Genomic DNA, 18833 nt, shown 5'->3' on the forward strand with positions numbered 1-18833 from the left:
CAGTGCTTGGACTGACGCCGCGGGAGGGGGCGGTCAGGGGAAGAGGGAGGGGGTGGCAGGAGGGGCGGGAGGGTGCGGGGGTGGCGGAGAAGAGGGAGGTGGAGAGGGAGGTGGTGGCGAGGGAGGCGGAGAGGGAGGCGGCGGGAGGTGGCGGAGAGGGAGGCGGAGACAGAAAGGAGGAGAGGGATGGCGGGCAGGGGAGCGGCGGAGAGGGAGGAGGCGGAGAGGGAGGAGGCGGAGAGAGGGATGGCAGGAGGCGGAGAGGAGGAGGCGGAGAGGAGGGCGCCTGGGTGCGAAAAGTGGACGACGACGTTGAGTGAGCCGCACACTTCGGTGAGGAAGTCCTCCTCGCCGATCTCGCGGTACTCGCCGTGCCCCTGCGCAGTGGGCCACGAGCTCGGTTTGCGTCGCTTTGGGCGGCGGGGCGGAGCGACCGGATTCGCTCGCGGCGAGGCACACACGCGCCCGGGCGAGGGTGAGAGGGAAAGAGGGCGAGGAGAGAGGGCTGGGAAGGTGCGGGTTGCTGCCTGCGCCGCGTGCTGCTTCTCCGCGTTGAAGCGCGCCTTGAGCGCCGCCAAACGCTTCTCCTGCAGCGACTGCATCTCGTCGTCGTCGTCCCACTCGTCGTCGTCTCCTTCGGCGACCTCCTCCTCCACCTCAATCTCCCTGTGGCTGGCTATCCGCCGCGCCTCCTCCGCCGCCGCCGCCTCCGCCGCCTCCGCCTCCATGTCCGCGCGCAGGTTCCGCTCCGCCGCGTTCTGCGTGATTTTCATCGCCGCGTCATTCAGCCGGTCCATGTCGCTCTTGCCGCTCGGCTCGCCGCCGCCGACGGAGCTGGGGTTGGCCATGCCGCGCAGCATGTCGCGGGCCTGGCCCGAGCGGCCCTGCCCGCCGGCGTTTGGGTTGAGGAAGTTGGCCATCGTTGGAGCGCTAAGGACTGCACAACGGCCAGCGCGGGTCGAGCAACGGCGCGAACGCCAGCCCGGAAAAAGAATTATTACGCCACAACCCTCTCTCACAGCACACTGGCACGACAAGGGCGCGGACTGGCGCGGACTGGCACACACACCGGCTCACCACCGGAGCCGCCTAAGCGACTCCGTTAAGAACGGCAATGCATTCCGCACCGTGCACAATGCCGCTCTCCCCGCACGCTAGCTCGTTCACCGTCTGCCACGCCACGGCGCCGCAAAGTCCTGCTCCTTCCCTCGTCTCGCCCTGCGCGTCTGCTCCGCCTCCCCGTCGTCCGCCCTGAGCTGTGTCGTCTGGCGACGGGTCCTCCATAGTCGGTCGAGGTCGCCGGGGTCGCCGCCCTCCTCGTGCCTCTTCCCAACGTTCCCTCGGCGGCCGATGCCGTCTGCTCCGGCTCCCCAGTCCCCGGTTGTGCCCTGCTCTCGTCTGCGCTAGTTTCTGTTTCTTCTTCGTACATCCTCCTGCTACGTAGTAGGAGCGGCCGCACATTGCTCGGTACCCCCCCTGCACTTCTAAGCCCGTCCCTGCTGCTAGGGGGACTAGCACTAGCCAATACATTTCACAACTTTTGAGCTCTCTGACTACTAGTTCGAGCAAGATCCGCTTCTCAACCCTCGCCACGCGGGCACGCTGAGCCTCCCCCGCGCCCTTGCTCAGATTGCAGCCGGCGTGCACCAGCTGCGCGTTTCTCCGCCGTTGTGCGCCCACCCTGTAAAGGCCGACACTCGTAATGGGAGAAACACACACGGGGAAAATTCCTGTGGATTTTTCTTTTTTTCTGTCCTCGCTGTGCTGAAGACACACATGAGGCGCCACTCTCTCTCACACACCCCATTCTCCTCTCGCACGGCGACTCGCTCGGATTTCGGCGGAACTATCTGGAGGCCCAGTCAGCAGCTCGAGGCAACTGCACATATGAGACACATATCAGAACAGACATCAAGCAGGCCTGGGCTAAACCCAGGCGTGATTGATGGAACCACGTCGGTGGGGACCACGTCGCGCGATCGCCACAAACTCAAACAACTCTAACACTCACACGTCATTTGGGGCCTGGAGCCTTCACGCGCGCGATTGATGGAACCACGTCGGTGGGACCACGTACGTCGCGCGATCGCCACAAACTCAAACAACCCTAACACTCACACATCATTTGGGGCCTGGAGCCCTGTTCACGCGCGCGCGAGACGTGCAGACAGGGTTGCCAGGTGAGAGCGAATGGCGCGGTTCACGCCTCGCACAACAGAGAGAGAGATGCGCTCTGCATGGTGGGACATAAAAGAGAGCGAGTACTTGGGCGAGTAGGCCGTGCGGTCAACGCTGCCGCGCGCGACTTTGCGCGCGAGGCGGCGCAGCTTGAGAACGGCGGTGGGCGAGAAGCCGCCGCCGAACGTCTCGTGGAGCAGCAGGTTGAAGTTGTTGCGCTTGACCTGGCTGCCCGCGCGCCTTGCAGCCGATGTTTTCTTTAGGCGGCGGGCCTTCTCTTCGGTGTTGCCAAAGGCGTAGGAGTGGCCAACGGAGGCGGGCGTGCCGCCACTCGAGGCGTTGCCAACGCCCGGCGAGGAGGTCTTGAGGAGGGGCGTCCAGAGCTTGATTTCATTCACTCGACGGAGGTAGAGGAGGGGCCAAAGCCAGGACTGCCGCCGTCCACTCCGCCCGCGCCGCCGCCCGCGCCGCCGCCCGTGCCCGCCCGCTTGGCGAGCCTCCGCGTGGCGAGCCAAGTGTGAGAGCACCTCGGCGAGGGCACGACCTCGCTTCTGCTGCAAGCCCGGGATGGCCATCTGGCCACCCGTGATGCGGCAGCAGCAATAGCGGCACAGCATGGGTCGGGCGGGTGTTGGGGCTCGACGTGCAGCGCACCTTTGGGCTCTCCTCGGGCACCAGGCAGCCGTGGCGAGGGGCTGTCACACCTGTCACACCTAGCGCCCGTTGCAAAAAGCCGCCGTAAATACGTTCGGATCGCTCTCGACCAATGAGCTTTTCGATGGCGCGGCGGCGGCGGCGGCGGCGGCGGCGGCGGCGGCGGGAACGGCGGCGGCAGCAGCGGTGGCGGCGGGACAGAAACGGAGGAGGAGGAGCGGAGCAACGGCGACGGAGTGAGTGGCAAACAGCGGCAGAAGAGGCCGGCCTCGAGAGCCCGAACAACGAAGCCCGATCGACAGCGAAGGAAGGGCTGCGGTAGGGGCGATGGCGACCACGGCAGCGACAGTGACTTCTACCGCGGGCCGGCACCAACTTGACTCGTAGATCGGCGTCTCACGGCCGGGCCGCGGGACGGGGAGGGAGGGGTCGATCCGTAAATCTGTAAATTCGTAAAATAAAGCCAAAAGGAGTGCCCACCACACCCATCTACCGTGACAACAACAAACGAGCTGTGGGGCAGGCTGCGAGCGTGGCGACGAGGAGGTTGGAACACGGCAATGCCCGAGACCTGACTCTCGAGACAGACTGCTTGTCTGCTTCATCAACGCGGCTCGACTATGCTGGTACAGTCGTTTATTGTTTGTTCTTCCTCGTTAATTTGGCTTGCCGATATGCATCCAAAGTTCCACGCTAGCTCCTCCTTGGTCACGTCTATCTTTTCGCAGTGTCTCGCGAAAAAGGAACAAAGAAAATTCTTTCCCCCGGCGGCCTTTGCCTGACATCCACACAAGGAAGCGCCATTCACCGCACAACTGTGAACGGTGACCCGAAGATCTCAACTTCTACGAAGGAGCGAGTCGTAAGGCAAGCCAGCACTTTCCTCGTCCGCTCGCGCTTGCCGCGCCGCATTGCGCCCGACTATGCAGCCGCGAGCTGCACACCTAGACCCCCGCGACGCCTATTGCTCACGGAACCCGCCGCCCCCTCACCACCCCCACCATGCGATGCGCCCTCGCTCGCGGCGCGAGCGGCTGCACCCCCCTCGGCCTCGCACCGCCTGCCTACTCCCGCTCGCAGGTGAGCTGCTGCCATCGAGGAAGCCACGAGACGCGTCCGCTGCTGCCCATTCCCCACCCTTGTCCCGCGCGAACCCGTCCGACCGCCCTCCCTCTCTTACGGCAAGAGAGCGATTCGCTCTCGCTGCTCGCCAATCGCCTCCCGGCTCCAGTCCGAGAAGACGCGAGAGAGCGTGCCGGCGGCCTCGTCTCGACGCTCACGCCGCGACGTGCGGTCCGTAGGCGCGTCGGCGTTCTCCCGCTCGACACTCTCGTCCAAAACCAGTCATCTAGAGCTCGCGTTAGTCCTCTGCACAGAGAGATGCGAAACCTGATGCCATCCGCGATTTTCTTTTCCCTTACCCGAGGCTCTAAGGCGAGGCTTGGGTACTGGTGGGACGGGGGCGGGGGTGGCGGTAGGGGTGGGGGTGGAGGGTGGAGGGTGGGGGATTGGAGATGTGTGAGATTTGCCCGAGATTGCCCGAGATTTTCTCATACCCCATAGACCCTCATACCCCCATAGACCCCCATATACCCCCATATACCCCCTAGACATCTAAACCAGTTTTTCACCCTCTTTCACATGGTCGCGATCCCGTAGGCGCTTGCCTTTCCTGCTATGGGCCGAGATTGACCTGAGATTGACCCCGCCGAGATTGACCCGCCTGCTCGCATCTCTGCTACATCTAGAGATGTCCGCAGCCGCGAGGGCCACTCGAGCGCTGGCCTGCACCTCCCATCGAGCGCTGGCCGGCACCCTCCATCGGGACACCACCTTCAACCGCTTCTTGACTCTCTGCAGGAATTCATTCGATCAACATGCTCAAACTCGAGTTCGTGCCGGCCGCCGGTGACAAGCTCGTGCTCAAGCTCTCTCCTCCGCCGCCGCTTGCTGACAAGCAGGTGTGCGTTAATTTGCAGTGGCTGAGGGAGGAGTATGCACACGCGCACCGCTGCAACGCACGCAACGCTGCGCCTTCCCTGCAAGACGACCCTCTCGCGTTCTGTGGCTGACAGGCGTCTCTGGCGGACAACACGGCCGTCGTCGACTCTGACGGAGGTAACACCGTCGGCATCCCCTCCAAGGATGGCATCAACACCGGCACCGGCGGCACCTGCACCGCCAACACCGGCACTGGCAACGTCCCGTCCGAGGGCGAGCCCGCCGGCTCGCTCGCCGGCGTCCACTTTGCGGGCGTTTCGCTCGACGCCGTGCCCGAGGCGTCCCGCCTTACGTTCACCGTCGACGATCCGGCCGGCGCCAAGGCCGTCGGCATCCCGCCCGAGAGCGAGCCCAGCCCGCTCAAGGACGGCATTGACGCGGGCGGCGGCAACGTCGCGGGCGAGTCTTCGCCGATGAAGTCCTTCGCGAAGGTCGGAATCGTGCCGGCTGACGATGGCCGCATCACGATCGTCATCTCCGAGTCGGTGTCGCCTTCGCTCCTCGGAGCCAAGGTGCGCGTGCGCTCGCCAGGATCGTTATCATCCCTCTCCCGTCTCCGAAAGCCTGCGCGTACTCTGCCTCGCCCACAGGCGTGCGGCGTCAAGAACGTCAACATCTCCGTGGCAAAGTCTGGCACGGAGGACGTTCTCAAGAAGGACCCGGCCGCGGAAAAGGCGCCTGACGCGGGCCCGGTCGACTCGGACAAGGCCACGGCCATGTTCGCCGCCCACGAGCAGGGGCCGCACGCCGTCTTCTGGTCCAAGTTTACGCGCCCGACCGGCCCACCGACGGCCCCCAACGGCGTCATCAAGAACGACCCGGCGCTCAAGCCGGTCATCAAGATCGACACGGCTCTCAAGCAGGCGGCGGTTTGCGGCGAGACGCTGCCGTCGATCAAGGAGTTTCCGGAGGAGGAGCCCGCCCCGGCGGCGAGCGCCGCATTCTGTGCCGTGCGTCTTCGGACCCACTGACTGACCCCATCCCGCGTTCGATGCGTAGGGCGAGCCCGACTGGATCGTCTCGAACTCGCGCAACAAGACAGAGCGCAAGGGCGAGGTCACGTCCACGAAGGTCTCCAACAAGTACGCTCTGCTCGACGACGTCGAGACGAACGTCAAGGCGGAGACCGACGAGGACGAGAACGAGAAGAAGGCAAAGGAGAAGGGCGCGTCGGGCAAGGAGTCCACGGTGCGCGCCCTCCCACAGACGACACACACTGCCCCGCGCCTTTGCTTGACAGTGCGTTGCGCGCGCCGCAGTTCGAGTCTGTCTCGCCCGAGTCTGTCGGTGGCATCGGCAAGGCGCCCCGCAGCTCCACGCCGTCGACCACAGACTCGGTGCTCGCCGCCTGCATACGCCGGGTTCCCTTTTGCCCGTAGCTCACAGCCAGTTTCTGACTCCCACGCCCCCTGTTCAGGGCGCGACGATCGATGAGACCGCGACGGTCGAGAAGACCACGACCGCCACGCCGGAGGGCTCCGTCTCCGCCTCCGGCTGGTCCTCCTGGCCCAAGTTCTGCTGGCGCAACATGCTCTGCACCGTCTTCATCTGCCTCATCGCGAGCGGAGGGGCGGTCGCGTACGCCTACTTCTCGCACGGCTCTGACAGCCTTCTCCCTTCGATCGCTGTGCCCGATGCGACGGCGCTCTTGCCGCCCCTATCCCTTGCGGAGGGGGTCTTCCAAGTGAGGCCTGTGGGAACGAGGGTGGCGATGCAGGCGACGCAGGCGATGCAGACGACCTTTCCCCTCGCGGTCGGCCTCGTTGACCACGACGATGCGGTGGCAGATGCGCTCGCCGCTTTCGTCGACCCCCCCCCTTGCACGTGCTCAGATTTGGCAAACACGCCAATCAACACCCAAAGAACGTGCCCAGACATTACAAGAACAACAAATGGGCCGTGGTGCTGCGAACGCTGCAATTGCCTGGACCCCAATGACGCTGAGCCATGCTCTCCCGGGTCTGGCCAGAGCACGTGCCCAGATATAACCTCGACAACAAATGGCACGTGGTGCTGCGAAAATTGCAATTGCCTGGACCCCAATGACGCTGAGCCATGCTCAGCAGAGCCAGCGACAGGCCCAACCTGGTGTGAGGACTCAGAGACCTTTCGCTACATCTGCCCGGTGTCTTGTGCCGGCTTGCACAATTATACTGCCGAAGATTATCTTGTAGACAATGTGGCATTGTCTACATGTTCAGATGACTGCCCTCAAGGGGGCGCAAACTTACTACCAGGTGAACTTTACCTTACGGTCCTATGCCCGGAATCTTGCACGCAGGCCACCCCGAACACGGGCACTGGCTGCCCATCGCCACCGACCCTGCCGCCTGCATCGCCTCCGGTCGGCCTCGTTGACCACGACGATGCGATCGCTGATGTGGCCGCCGGCTTGTTCCCCCCCCCCGCTTGCACGTGCTCAGATGTGGCAAACAGGCCAATCAACACCCAAAGAACGTGCCCAGACATTACAAGAACAACAAATGGCACGTGGTGCTGTGAAAATTGCAATTGCCTGGACCCCAATGACGCTCAGCCATGCTCTGGGTCTGGCCAGAGCATTTGCCCAGATATAACCTCGACAACAAATGGCACGTGGTGCTGCGTAGGCTGCAATTGCCTGGACCCCAATGACGCTGAGCCATGCTCAGCAGAGACAGGCCCAACCTGGTGTGAGGCCGATGAGATTTTTCGCTACATCTGCCCGGTGTCTTGTGCCGGCTTGCACAATTATACTGCCGAAGATTATCTTGTAGACAATGTGGCATTGTCTACATGTTCACATGACTGCCCTCAAGGGGGCGCAAACTTACTACCAGGTCAACTTTACCTTACGGTCCTATGCCCGGAATCTTGCACGTTCCAGGCCACCCCGAACACGGCTGGCTGCACACCAAGCCCATGCGACGAGCAAAGCTGGCCGGACGTCGCCCACGGCCTCGTATGCGGGCCGTGCAGAGTGCTCGTCGATGACTCTGAAACGACGTATGGCACCTGCGAGGGCTACTGCGCGTCGATCAACCGGACCTGCACCGGCGCTTGGGTGTCCGAAGACGACGACTCGTGCCTCGCCGATCACTCGATGGAGTGCTACACACCGTTCATGGAATGGAGCGACGCCGCGATCTGCGAGTGCGGCGAAGCGGGGGTGGCACCAGCGTCGCCTCCGCCGCCACCAAGCCCTTGCGACGAGCAGAGCTGGCCGGACGTCGACCACGGCACCGTGTGTGGACCATGCAAGGTGCTCGTCGACAACTTCGAATGGACGTACGGCACGTGCGAGGGCTACTGCGCGTCGATAGGGCGGACCTGCACCGGCGCCTGGGAGGAGTACGGGGGCTCGTGCCTCGTCGATCACTCGATGGAGTGCTACACACGGTTGCAAACGCGCGACGCGATCTGCGAGTGCGGCGAAGCGGGGGTGGCACCAGCGTCGCCTCCGCCGCCACCAAGCCCTTGCGACGAGCAGAGCTGGCCGGACGTCGACCACGGCACCGTCTGTGGCGAGTGCAAAGTGCTCGTCGACAACTTCGAATCGACGTACGGCACGTGCGAGGGCTACTGCGCGTCGATAGGGCGGACCTGCACCGGCGCCTGGGAGGAGTACGAGGGCTCGTGCCTCGTCGAACACTCGATGGAGTGCGACACGCGATTGGAGTCGAGCGACGCGATCTGCGAGTGCTCCGCACTTGCGCCATCACCGCCGCCTCTGCCACCAGCATCCCCGCCGTCCCCGCCGTCCCCGCCGTCGCCGCTGCATGCACTTTGCGCAATGGACGCTGCGGCATTGAGCAGCGCCGACTGGGTGTCTGAGTGCCCGCTCCTGCTCGCCGAGGGCCTCACGTGCGAGACCACATACATGGAGTTGTGCGCACAAGACCATCCCATCGGCGCCGAGTACAACTACTTATCCCTCGGCGACTCGGTGTGCTCGGCGTGCGTGCCGCCTTCCTCCGCGTCGCCCGCACCGCCTCCCGCGCCGCCGCCTCCGGTGCCGCCGCCGCCTGCCCCTCCGCCGCCTCCCTCCGCCTTGCCGTCGCCGCCGCCGTCCGGCTCGCCGTCGCCGCCGCCTCTGCCGCCGCCTCCCTCCGCCTTGCCGTTGCCGCCGCCGTCCGGCTCGCCGTCGCCGCCGCCGCCTCTGCCGCCGCCTCCCTCCGCCTTGCCGTCGCAGCCGCCGTCCGGCTCGCCGTCGCCGCCGCCGCCTCTGCCGCCGCCTCCCTCCGCCTTGCCGTCGCCGCCGCCGTCCGGCTCGCCGTCGCCGCCGCCGTCCGGCTCGCCGTCGCCGCCGCCGCCTCTGCCGCCGCCTCCCTCCGCCTTGCCGTCGCCGCCGCCGTCCGGCTCGCCGTCGCCGCCGCCGCCTCTGCCGCCGCCTCCCTCCGCCTTGCCGTCGCCGCCTCCCTCCGCCTTGCCGTCGCCGCCGCCGCCTCTGCCGCCGCCTCCCTCCGCCTTGCCGTCGCCGCCGCCGTCCGGCTCGCCGTCGCCGCCGCCGTCCGGCTCGCCGTCGCCGCCGCCGCCCTCGCCGCCACCGCCCTCGCAGCCCCCCTTTTCACCCCTCCCCGACGGAATTGTCGTGGAGGAGGTGTCCGTGATCAAGTTCACCGTCGTTGTCACGATCTCCGCCGACGTGAACGACATCGACGTCACCGAACTCCAGGCCTCCTTCCGCCCTGCTCAGCAGTGCTTCATGCCAGAGTGCAAACTCACCGTGACGCTCCACCCCGTCGAGCAACCGGCAGCCCGTCGGGCACTCCAGACTGCGGAAACGACTGCTTTTAGCACGGCGAGCGTGTTCAAGGATGGTAACACTGTCGCCGCCGTGCGCAACGCGAGCTACGAATTCGCGGGGACGTCGGCCACCCAAGCCGGCAATATCCTGAATCAGCCCGTCAGCGAGGTCGACCCCGATGTCAACGAACGCGAGGACACCGAGCCGCGCGCGGTCGCGCCGCCGCCGCCCTCCGCCCCGCCCTCCGCCCCGCCCTCCGCCCCGCCCTCCGCCCCGCCCACGCCGCCGCCGCCCTCGTCGCCTTCACCTGACGTGGACCCGCAGTCCACGGACCCGCCGTGCTTCCCAAGCTTGTCGACGGTGCAGCGCGCCGACGGCGAGACCGTCCCCCTCTCCTCCCTCTCCGCCGGCGACTCCATCCTCGCCGCGGCGGCCGACGGCACCCTCCTTTTCGATGCCGTCGGTGTCAGACGTGGGGTTGTACTTGCTTTACTGTCGCTCACTTCTACTAGGCACCCTCGGCCTCGACACCGTCTCCTCCTTCTCGCTGGCCAACCCGTCCGCCAAGGCGGCCTTCTTCTCACTGACCACCGCAACGGCGACGGTGACGCTCACCCCGACGCACAAGCTGCCCGCCGGGCCGGCAAAGGAGCTCAAGCAGGCGTCCGAGGTTGCCGTTGGAGAGACGGTCTGGATCGCGTCGCCGGCCGCGGGCACGATCGTGCAGGCTCGTCTATACCCCCAGCGCCACACACCCCTGCCTCTCCCGATGCTAGCCCCCCCTTCCCCTGCCCCCTAGCCCCCCCCCCCTCCTCCCCCTCGCCAGGCGCCCGTCCTCAAGATAACCAAGGTCGTGGCCGACGGGCTGCACAGCCCGCTCACCATGCACGGCGGCTGGCCGGTCGTCGACGGCGTCGCGACCTCGTACAACAGCGCGGCCGTCGTCGCGCGCAACAAGTACTTCGTGCCGCTCGTCGAGGCGGTCTGCCCCTCTCTCGGCCGCCTCGTCGTGGCGGCTGTGAACCCCAAGCCGATGCACTACATCGATGGCGAGGTGCGATCCCCCCCCTCCCAAACCACGCGCTGTCATTACGTATCGTTCGTCTCGTCTCACGAAACAGGTGGTCGCGCCGCTCTCCTCGCTCGACGTTGCCGCCGCCGTGGCCGCCACGGCCGCTGCCGCCCTTGGCGCGCGCAAGATCGCGGCGCGCAAGTGATAGTTCGCGTAGCTACACGCGACGGTGCGGCCGACTACACGGTAAGGCTTCGACGACCTCCCCGTATGCCTTCGAGAGAGATTTTTGAAAACCAACAAGCAATCACGACTCTCACAGTGATTTGGGCTCGCGGCTCGGCAGCTTGTGGCCCTCACCCCTCAGCCGAAGCTGGGGGCTTCGGCTATGAAGCGCACGCTTCCAGCGCGCAGCGGGGCCGGGTGATGTGCTGCACCCTGCACCTGCAGTCGTGACGCGAGTTGAACGATTTTGATTTCGTGCGTGATGACGAAATCAAAAACGATTGATGTCATGATGACATTAAAACATGGCACATCACTATCAAACTATTAGGCTATCAAACTATCAGGCTATTAGCGCTGTTATTAGCCTAATAATTAGCTTGTTATTAGCTACTCGCGTTATTAGGTACATACATGTACTCATAATTAGGTACGTTATTACTAAATACTTTAGTTTGATAGTGATGCAATTCGCAAGGTTCAACCCCCAGCGCCGAGATATAACCACACACCCGCGTCACGCGCTGCGCCTAGCAATCGCGACCGCCTAGCTTCACTACCTGAGCGATCGAGTCAGCGATTCGACCATGAAAGAAATCAGCGACAAAGTAGAACCCATGGGGACGATTGACTACTACGGCAGACTACGACTGAGCAGGCGAGTGAATGAAGAACTAAGGAGAGTGGGACTCGACCACCTCACCACAGAAGAGGCGACGACTCACGCACGAGAGATCAAGTTTGTCAAGGCCTCACAAGCTAGCACATCGAACACCTAAAGACTTAAAGGCATCACACTACAAGGAACGCGGCTGAGCTGACTCCCTGTAGGGGGCACCTCGGTGAACCAGGGACTAGGATCTCGCGCAGACGACACAGGGCGTGCTGCGCCCCGCGCGATCCCTGGCGCAGAGGAGGCTGAGCCGCCGAACTTAGGATGCCTGCAAAGGCTGGCGAAAGCCAGCGACCCACGCCCACAACTCATATCCACTACAACAAGCCACCATGCCCCGATAGGCCCCACCACCCCACCCCCAGGCAATGTAGTGCACATGTCTAGTCCGGAGAGGACAGGGGGGGGGGAGGGGGGGTAGGGGATAGCACTGTGCCGAGTATTTTGGGTTAAAGCAAATTTTTTTCCTAGCTTCACTACCTCTAGACGCCCACAGCCCTCTAAGCGTGTACGAGAGTACGTTAGTAAGCCCAAGAGGGGTGCTATGTAAAAAGCCTGCCCCATGGCCACAACCGCGTCATGAGCCCCGCTGCGGCACACCTTTCGCCTCCTCGCCGCCGTGTTTCCACGCAGGTCTCGACCGGGTACGCCTCCCTCCGCGGCCTCCCGGACGCGCAGTTCTTCCACGCCATCACCCGCCACCATCCCCGCCGCCTCCGTCCGCGTCGCCGTCGCCGCCACCTCCGTCCGCGTCGTCGCCGTCGCCGCCTCCCTCCGCCTCGTCGCCGTCTGCCAGCTCGATTGCGACGCAACTTGCGATTAACCACCCGTACCTCCAACTCCTAAGCACTTCGGGTGCCCCCCCCCCCCCCCCACCCACCACCACCACACACACACACCCCTATCCCCAATGTCCTAGCCTCGCCGCCACACGCGCCCTGCCGCACAGGCGTCTGCCGCACGGACGAAAAGAACAAGGGGGCAACTTTGACGAGCTTTGGGGTATCGAGCTCGGGCACATTGGGTGCGCCATGACAGGTGACGTGTCTCTTCACCCTCGGCTGCACCGGTGTGCGCCTCCCCCCCCTCCCCAAACTCCTCCCCCTTGGGTGGGTCGCAACACACACCGCGCCTCGGCCCGCGCAGGGTTCGAGTACGCCGTCGAAGACGTTTGTCCCGCTGCAAGCTCTTCAAGGGCCCCATCCTCTCGACGCTGCCCGTCGGCGGCGCGAGCTGCTACAAGAAGGCGTCCAAGACGGAGCTCGGGCACAAAAAGCGGCTCTAGTGAGGCCGTCAAGGGCGACCTCAAGCCGTCCTCCTTCTTCTCGCTGCGCGGACTCGATCATGAACATCTCGCACGAGTAGAACCTCTCGCTTCCCCTCGGGGTAGCCCAGTCTGATCGGGGTGGAATGCTTCCCAAGTCCGCGTATGTCTCCCAGGCGCGGCAGACTTTGCATGCTCTCCCATCTCCACATCTTCTCAGGTCATATTGATTGATTGATGGGAAGGCGAAACACAGTCCGACCAACGACTGGGACACCAACGGGGTATGGGTGGACGCAAGACGGGCGATGACGGTCACACAGGAGCAGGCACCCCCAAATCAACCAAAATCCCGCGTTTTTCGACGGTTTTTGGCCCCCTCACCGAGCCCCCATGGCCCACGAATGCAGCCGATGGCGCTAATCGCCCGCCCCAAGTGACCCCTCGAGGTCTGTGCCCTCGGCTGCAGCCTTTCGGGACCCCGAGCGGGCTCTTGGGGGCGAAAACCACGATTTTGGGCCGATTTTCGGCGAAAAACCGCGCTGTCCTCGACCCGAGACGGCCCCGCACTAAAACAGGGAGCAGCGGACGTTACCAATCGACGCGGCTCGGCCGTGCGCGTCGATTGGTATGCTTGGATGCATCGAAGAACAGCCGTGGACAAGCGTGGACCCCCAAACCAAAGGTGATATATATACCACGATATTAGCGTCGGCGTCGGAATCGAGGTGCTGCCACAGCTCTTCCATGTGAGCGCCACGATTTTCGTAGCGCTGCGGCACCATCCGCACCCGGTCTCGGTCCCGCGCTCCACCGCTTCGGTTTCATGCTTGCGACCGCCCCGAGCCGACCAGTTGGCTCGGCCCACTCGGAGCTGTTTGGGCACCAACCTGAGCATGCGGTCGCGATTGGGGGCACGCGGCGCGCCGGCGCGTGTCGCACCCGGTCCCGCGCTCCCACGGGCGATATGGGTCTGATGCGCGCGCTGTTACCGGCCCAAGCTACGCGCCCGCACCGGGCACCGGCGCCGGCTTGCTCCTATGCACCGCGCGACTATGCGAGCGTGGCATGCATCGACCCTCTCGGACGCCCGCGCAGGGTGGAAGGTCACCTTGCGACCCGTAAGGTCAAATCGGACCTTGCTACCCACAAGGCCCGACCTTGCGCAGGTCGACCTTCATAGGGCAGCCGCCCACCCTTAGTTAGGGTCAGAGGGTCTGAGGAGCTGACTGAGCTGCCGGCGGCGACAGCAGGGACGACGCGCCACGTGGCGAAGAAGCTTCTGGCGACAGCTCTCCCAAATGATATTATAAAGCAGCAGAAGACGGCGATGTCCTCATCATCGCAAACCAGCGATCGATAAGATAAGATAAGAGCTACGGCCTTTCCAGACAGTGAGGGACCCACGGAAATAGTGGGGTCGCTGGCCTGTCATCGGTCACTCGTCGCGCGCACTGAAGCATGTCGCTCGACCTCAGCCCGCTCGCGGACGCGCTCGACGACGAACCCACACCTGCCGCGGCCGCTCCAACAGTCGTCGCATTGCCCTCCTTTCGCGTGAAGACTCGCGAGCATCTCGACTTCAACCGTGCATGTGAAGCCTCCGAACGTGCATTTCGTCTCCAGGTGCGTCAGGCAATCCGTGCCGGCGGATCGCATGCGGTCGAGGCTGGGAAAAGTGCTTACGCGAACTGGAAGCATAACAACTTCACATGGACGGCCGCCGACTATCGTAAGCTCGGCTTCCATGAGAAGTACTGCACAAATCTCTTCTGCAGTCGTGCGTCGACAACATATGGCTTGATGGATCACCTTTGTGCAAGCCTCGATCTGGATGCTCTCATCGGCGCTCCAACAGTACTGTTTGACCTGGGCTGCGGCCCAGGATGCTGCACACTTGGGTACGCCGCTTTCGTCTCTGCCGAGTTCGCGAGCTCGCGCCCTCTATTCCAAGCCTTCGGCATGGATCCAGCTGTCGAGTGGAGTGCCGGATACGAAAGCATGTGCACGAGCACTGAACTTGACGGCTGTTTTTGCACCGATGGAAAAGGGTCCGGCTACGGGCTGCAGCAAGCGCCAAGCATGCTGTCGTTCATCTTGGACGAAACTGGTGCATCAGGCTTCCACCGGCCAGGCCGCCCCTTTCGAGGCCTCGGCCCAGCCGAGCGCTCCTACCATGCGCCTGCGGCGGATCTGCTCTCGGCCACACGCGACGACCCCTTGGAGCCCGTCCTCGCCTCCCTGCTCGAGGAGTCTTTCTCCGCGAGGCTGGCCTCATCTACGGCCGAGGGCGTCGACGACGAGGAGCGGCAGAAGAACGGCGTTGCGGTTAGCGTCAACCCCCTCTACGCTGCTGGCTCCTCGCTGCACGCCGCCTTCGTCGCCGCATGCCGGCGCAACCCGTCGCTCGAGGTGGAGGTCGTGTTTCACGGCACCGCTGACTGCAACGTGGACGCCATCTCCGAGAATGGCCTCGATCCCGCACGGCGCGGCCAGCACGGGCAGTCGCTCGGTCCCGGCGAGTACTTCGCGCGCGACCCGCTCATCTCCCTCTCCTACTGCCAGCGCCACGGCGGGCTCCGGCAGGGAGCAGGACCGACACGCATGCTCATCTTCGCCGTGCTCATCGACCCGCGCAACGACGGCGTGCCCGCGTTCGCGCGCGAGGACTTTGGCGGCTCCTCGCCCATCGTCGTCGTCCCGCAGGCAGACCACCAGCTCCCGATCGGCGTGCTCACCCTCAGGCCGGGCGAGGAGGCGATGGGCCAGGCCACGAGCGTCGTGAACGCCTTGATGCGGAAGGCCAAGGCCGCGAGCGATGCCGCCGCGGTGGCGGAGAAGCAGGCGAGCGCGGCAGAGAGCTTCGCGCGCGTCTGCCAGCTCCTCATCCGCGAGGATCTTGACGCAGCCGCAGCGGCATACCAGGCAGCAATCGCCTCAGACGCGGCCTCCACCTCGAGCTGGGCGCACAGCCTCTCCTTCTACCTGCGCAAGTACCGCCTCGAGCCCAGCCTCATCCAGGTCATGTTCCCGGGCGTCGAGGGCGTCAAGGTTGACGCTGGCGGCAGCAGCAGCGGGGGTTTGGGCAGCTTGGGCTCAACCAGCCGCGCCGTCTCGAAGCGCCCTTTCGACGGCACCGTCGAGGAGCTCAAGGCGTGCGCCACCGCCAAGCGGGCCGAGGCGGACGCGGCCCACTCCCGCTGGCGCGCCGCTTCGAGCCGCGCGGCCAGCAGCGCCGGCTCCAACCCGGCGCGGGCAGTGCCGAGTCGGAACGCGCGGCCCGCGGCCGTTGCGTCGACGGCGGTGGCCACGCGGCGCGTCACCAAGGAGCTGCGGCAGCTGGCGCGCGCGGAGCACGGCTGGACCGTCGAGCTTCCGGACGAGGCAGACTGCTACGTGTGGCGATGCAGCCCGAGCCGGGCACGGACTCGCGCGCGAGCTCGTCGACCACGCCCGCCGGACCGGCGAGTCGGAGGCGGTCCAGCTCGAGGTCGCCTTCTCGGGCGACTACCCTGCCGCGCCGCCGTTTGTGCGCGTCGTCTCGCCTCGCTTCGAGTTCCACACCGGCCACGTGACGGTCGGCGGCTCCGTCTGCCTCGAGACGCTCACCACGTCGGGCTGGAACGCCGAGCTCTCGATGGAGGGCGTTCTCCTCCTCGTGCGCTCGGCCTTTGCCGACGGTGGCGGCCGGCTCGACCCGGTGCGGGCGCACGTCCCTTACGCCGAGCGCGAGGCGCGGGCGGCCTTCGAGCGCGTGGCGCGCGCTCACGGCTGGGGCGCATGAGCACGGAGCTAGAGCGTAGAGCGTAGGCCGATGCGCGATGCGCCCCGCCAGTCCATTCTGCGGTGGTAACTGGAAGTATTGGAGCGAGCGCGCCGACACAAATCATCACAGTGCAAGAGGGGAGAGGGGGGCCGTCTGTGAGTGCGTGGCGCATCTTGTCCCTGTGTTCGAACTTACGTTCAGCTCGTCTGTGCGCGCTGTGCACCGTCGGCCCCCCACCAAAATTTTCATTTTCTTTGTCACGTACGTCCCTGTTTCGTCTCTACAACTCCCCCACACCCCTTATCGCGTCGTCTCTCACGTATGCAGTTGCAATCTCGCTCTCGCGCGGCGCTGTGAGTCACCCTCTCGAAGAGACCGAACACGTAATAGAGTACTGAACAGAGCGGACGGGAGGGAGGCCTCGCAGAGACACCAATAAGACAGTACTATCGCTTGGCTGAAGCGTCGCCTGCGTCGGCGTCCGCGGCAGCGGCCGCTCCCGTCTCTACGGGCTCGCCCGCCCCTGCCCGCGCGAGGCCCGGGTCGGTGCCGGCTGCCAATGCGGGTGGCGGCGAGGGCGGCGGCGGCAGCGGCGGCGGCAGCGGCGGCGCGGCCACGGCGGGAGACCGCGAGGCTGTGAGGGCGAGGGACGTGGCCGCCAGCCACAGGCGCGCCTGGGAAGGGTCAGAGAAGGTTGAGGGGGGAGGGAGAGGGGCGGGGTCAGGGGCGGCGGGTGGCAGCCGCGCCGGGTCGTAGCGGTCGGTCGCGGGGAAGGAGGGCCAGCCGGGGCCAAAGTGGTCCAAGTCGTCGAGAAGGATGCGAGGCGAGCCGGGCAGGATGGCGTCCGCCTGCCGGGCATGTCGTGGGCGTGTGTCGTGGGCGTGTTTCGTGGGCGTGTCGTGGGCGTGTGTCGTGGGCGTGTCGTGGGCGTGTCGTGGACATGTCGTGGGCGTGTCGTGGGCGTGTCGTGGGCGTGTCGTGTCGTGGGAGGGTCAGGGTCAGGGTCAGGGTCAGGGTCAGGGTCAGGGTCAGGGTCGGGGGGGGGGGGATCCGCCTGGCAGACGCAGCCGTCCGACCACTCGCCGTACCGGAGGGCGAGGAAGTCGATGATGGGCTTGAGGAGGGAGGAGGAGCCGCGGTCGCACGAGGCGAGGCAGACCGTCGGCACCTGCACGACGAAGATGTGGGGAGGTGTGGGGAGGTGTGGGGAGACGTGGGGAGATGTGGGGAGGTGTGGGGAGGTGTGTGGAGGTGTGTGGAGATGTGGGGAGGTGTGGGGAGGTGTGGGGAGGTGTGGGGAGGTGTGGGGAGACGTGGGGAGATGTGGGGAGGTGTGGGGAGGAGCGGGGAGATGTGGGGAGATGTGGGGAGATGTGGGGAGAGATGATGCAGGCCGTCGGCACCTCCTCGAGTGGGTACGGGTGCGCCTCGATGAACTCCTGCCTCGCCGTGAAGGACAGGTCGAGCACCGCGTGCCTGGGGCGGAGGAGATGGGGTCAATCTCGGCTGAACCTCGGCTGAACCTCGGCTGAACCTCGGCTGCCTCTCGGCTGCCTCTCGGCTGCCTCTCGGCTGCCTCTCGGCTGCCTCTCGGCTGCCTCTCGGCTGCCTCTCGGCTGCCTCTCGGCTGCCTCTCGGCTGCCTCTCGGCTGCCTCTCGGCCGCCTCTCGGCTGCCTCTCGGCTGCCTCTCGGCTGCCTCTCGGCTGCCTCTCGGCTGCCTCTCGGCTGCCTCTCGGCCGCCTCTCGGCCGCCTCTCGGCCGCCTCTCGGCCGTATCTCGGGCTGCCTCTCGGGCTCGGCTCGGCCCGTCTCGCCTGCAGCCGCTCGAGATATGGGGAGATATGGGGAGATATGGGGAGATATGGGGAGATATGGCCTGCAGCCGCGCAGCAGCCGCTCGAGCAGCACGTTGAGCGCGACAGAGCGCTGGACCTGCGTGTGTTGCGAGGGTCGTGCGCAAGCCGTGAGCCGGTCCACACGCAGCCATGGGGGAGGGGGGATGGGGGAGGGGAGACGTTGCTGCACTTGCGTGTTTGCGAGGTCGTGCGCGATCGCGGAGCCGCCGTGCGGGCCCTGCACCTGCACATTGGAGGTGTGGGGAGGTGTGGGGAGGTGTGGGGAGGTGTGGGGAGATGTGGGGAGATGTGGGGAGATATGGGGAGATGTGGGGAGATATGGGGAGATATGGGGAGGTGTGGGGAGGTGTGGGGAGGTGTGGGGAGGTGTGGGGAGGTGTGGGGAGGTGTGGGGAGGTGTGGGGAGGTGTGGGGAGATATGGGGAGGTGTGGGGAGATGTGGGGAGATGTGGGGAGATGTGGGGAGGTGTGGGGAGGT

At 65.4% G+C, this 18833-nt stretch overlaps 2 protein-coding genes across 2 annotated transcripts in view; both read right to left on the reverse strand.

Annotated features, from left to right (window-relative positions):
* Positions 1-963, reverse strand: part of EMIHUDRAFT_468792 (hypothetical protein) — a 2285-nt gene extending 1322 nt beyond the window's left edge. The window contains exons 1-2 of the mRNA XM_005780377.1: positions 528-963; positions 287-377 (exon numbers count right to left, since the gene is read on the reverse strand). Coding sequence (XP_005780434.1) covers positions 287-377; positions 528-920 — 484 coding nt within the window. The 5' untranslated portion in view covers positions 921-963. The remainder of the gene's footprint in view (positions 1-286; positions 378-527) is intronic.
* A 16041-nt stretch (positions 964-17004) lies between these two features.
* The window catches only part of EMIHUDRAFT_457094 (hypothetical protein), a gene marked incomplete at both ends in the record, with an annotated part of 6620 nt that continues 4791 nt past the window's right edge, over positions 17005-18833 (reverse strand). Inside the window, one exon of the mRNA XM_005780378.1 lies at positions 17005-17022. Coding sequence (XP_005780435.1) covers positions 17005-17022 — 18 coding nt within the window. The remainder of the gene's footprint in view (positions 17023-18833) is intronic.

Source organism: Emiliania huxleyi (assembly GCF_000372725.1).
Source record: "Emiliania huxleyi CCMP1516 chromosome Unknown EMIHUscaffold_217, whole genome shotgun sequence".
Classification (NCBI taxonomy): domain Eukaryota; phylum Haptophyta; order Isochrysidales; family Noelaerhabdaceae; genus Emiliania; species Emiliania huxleyi.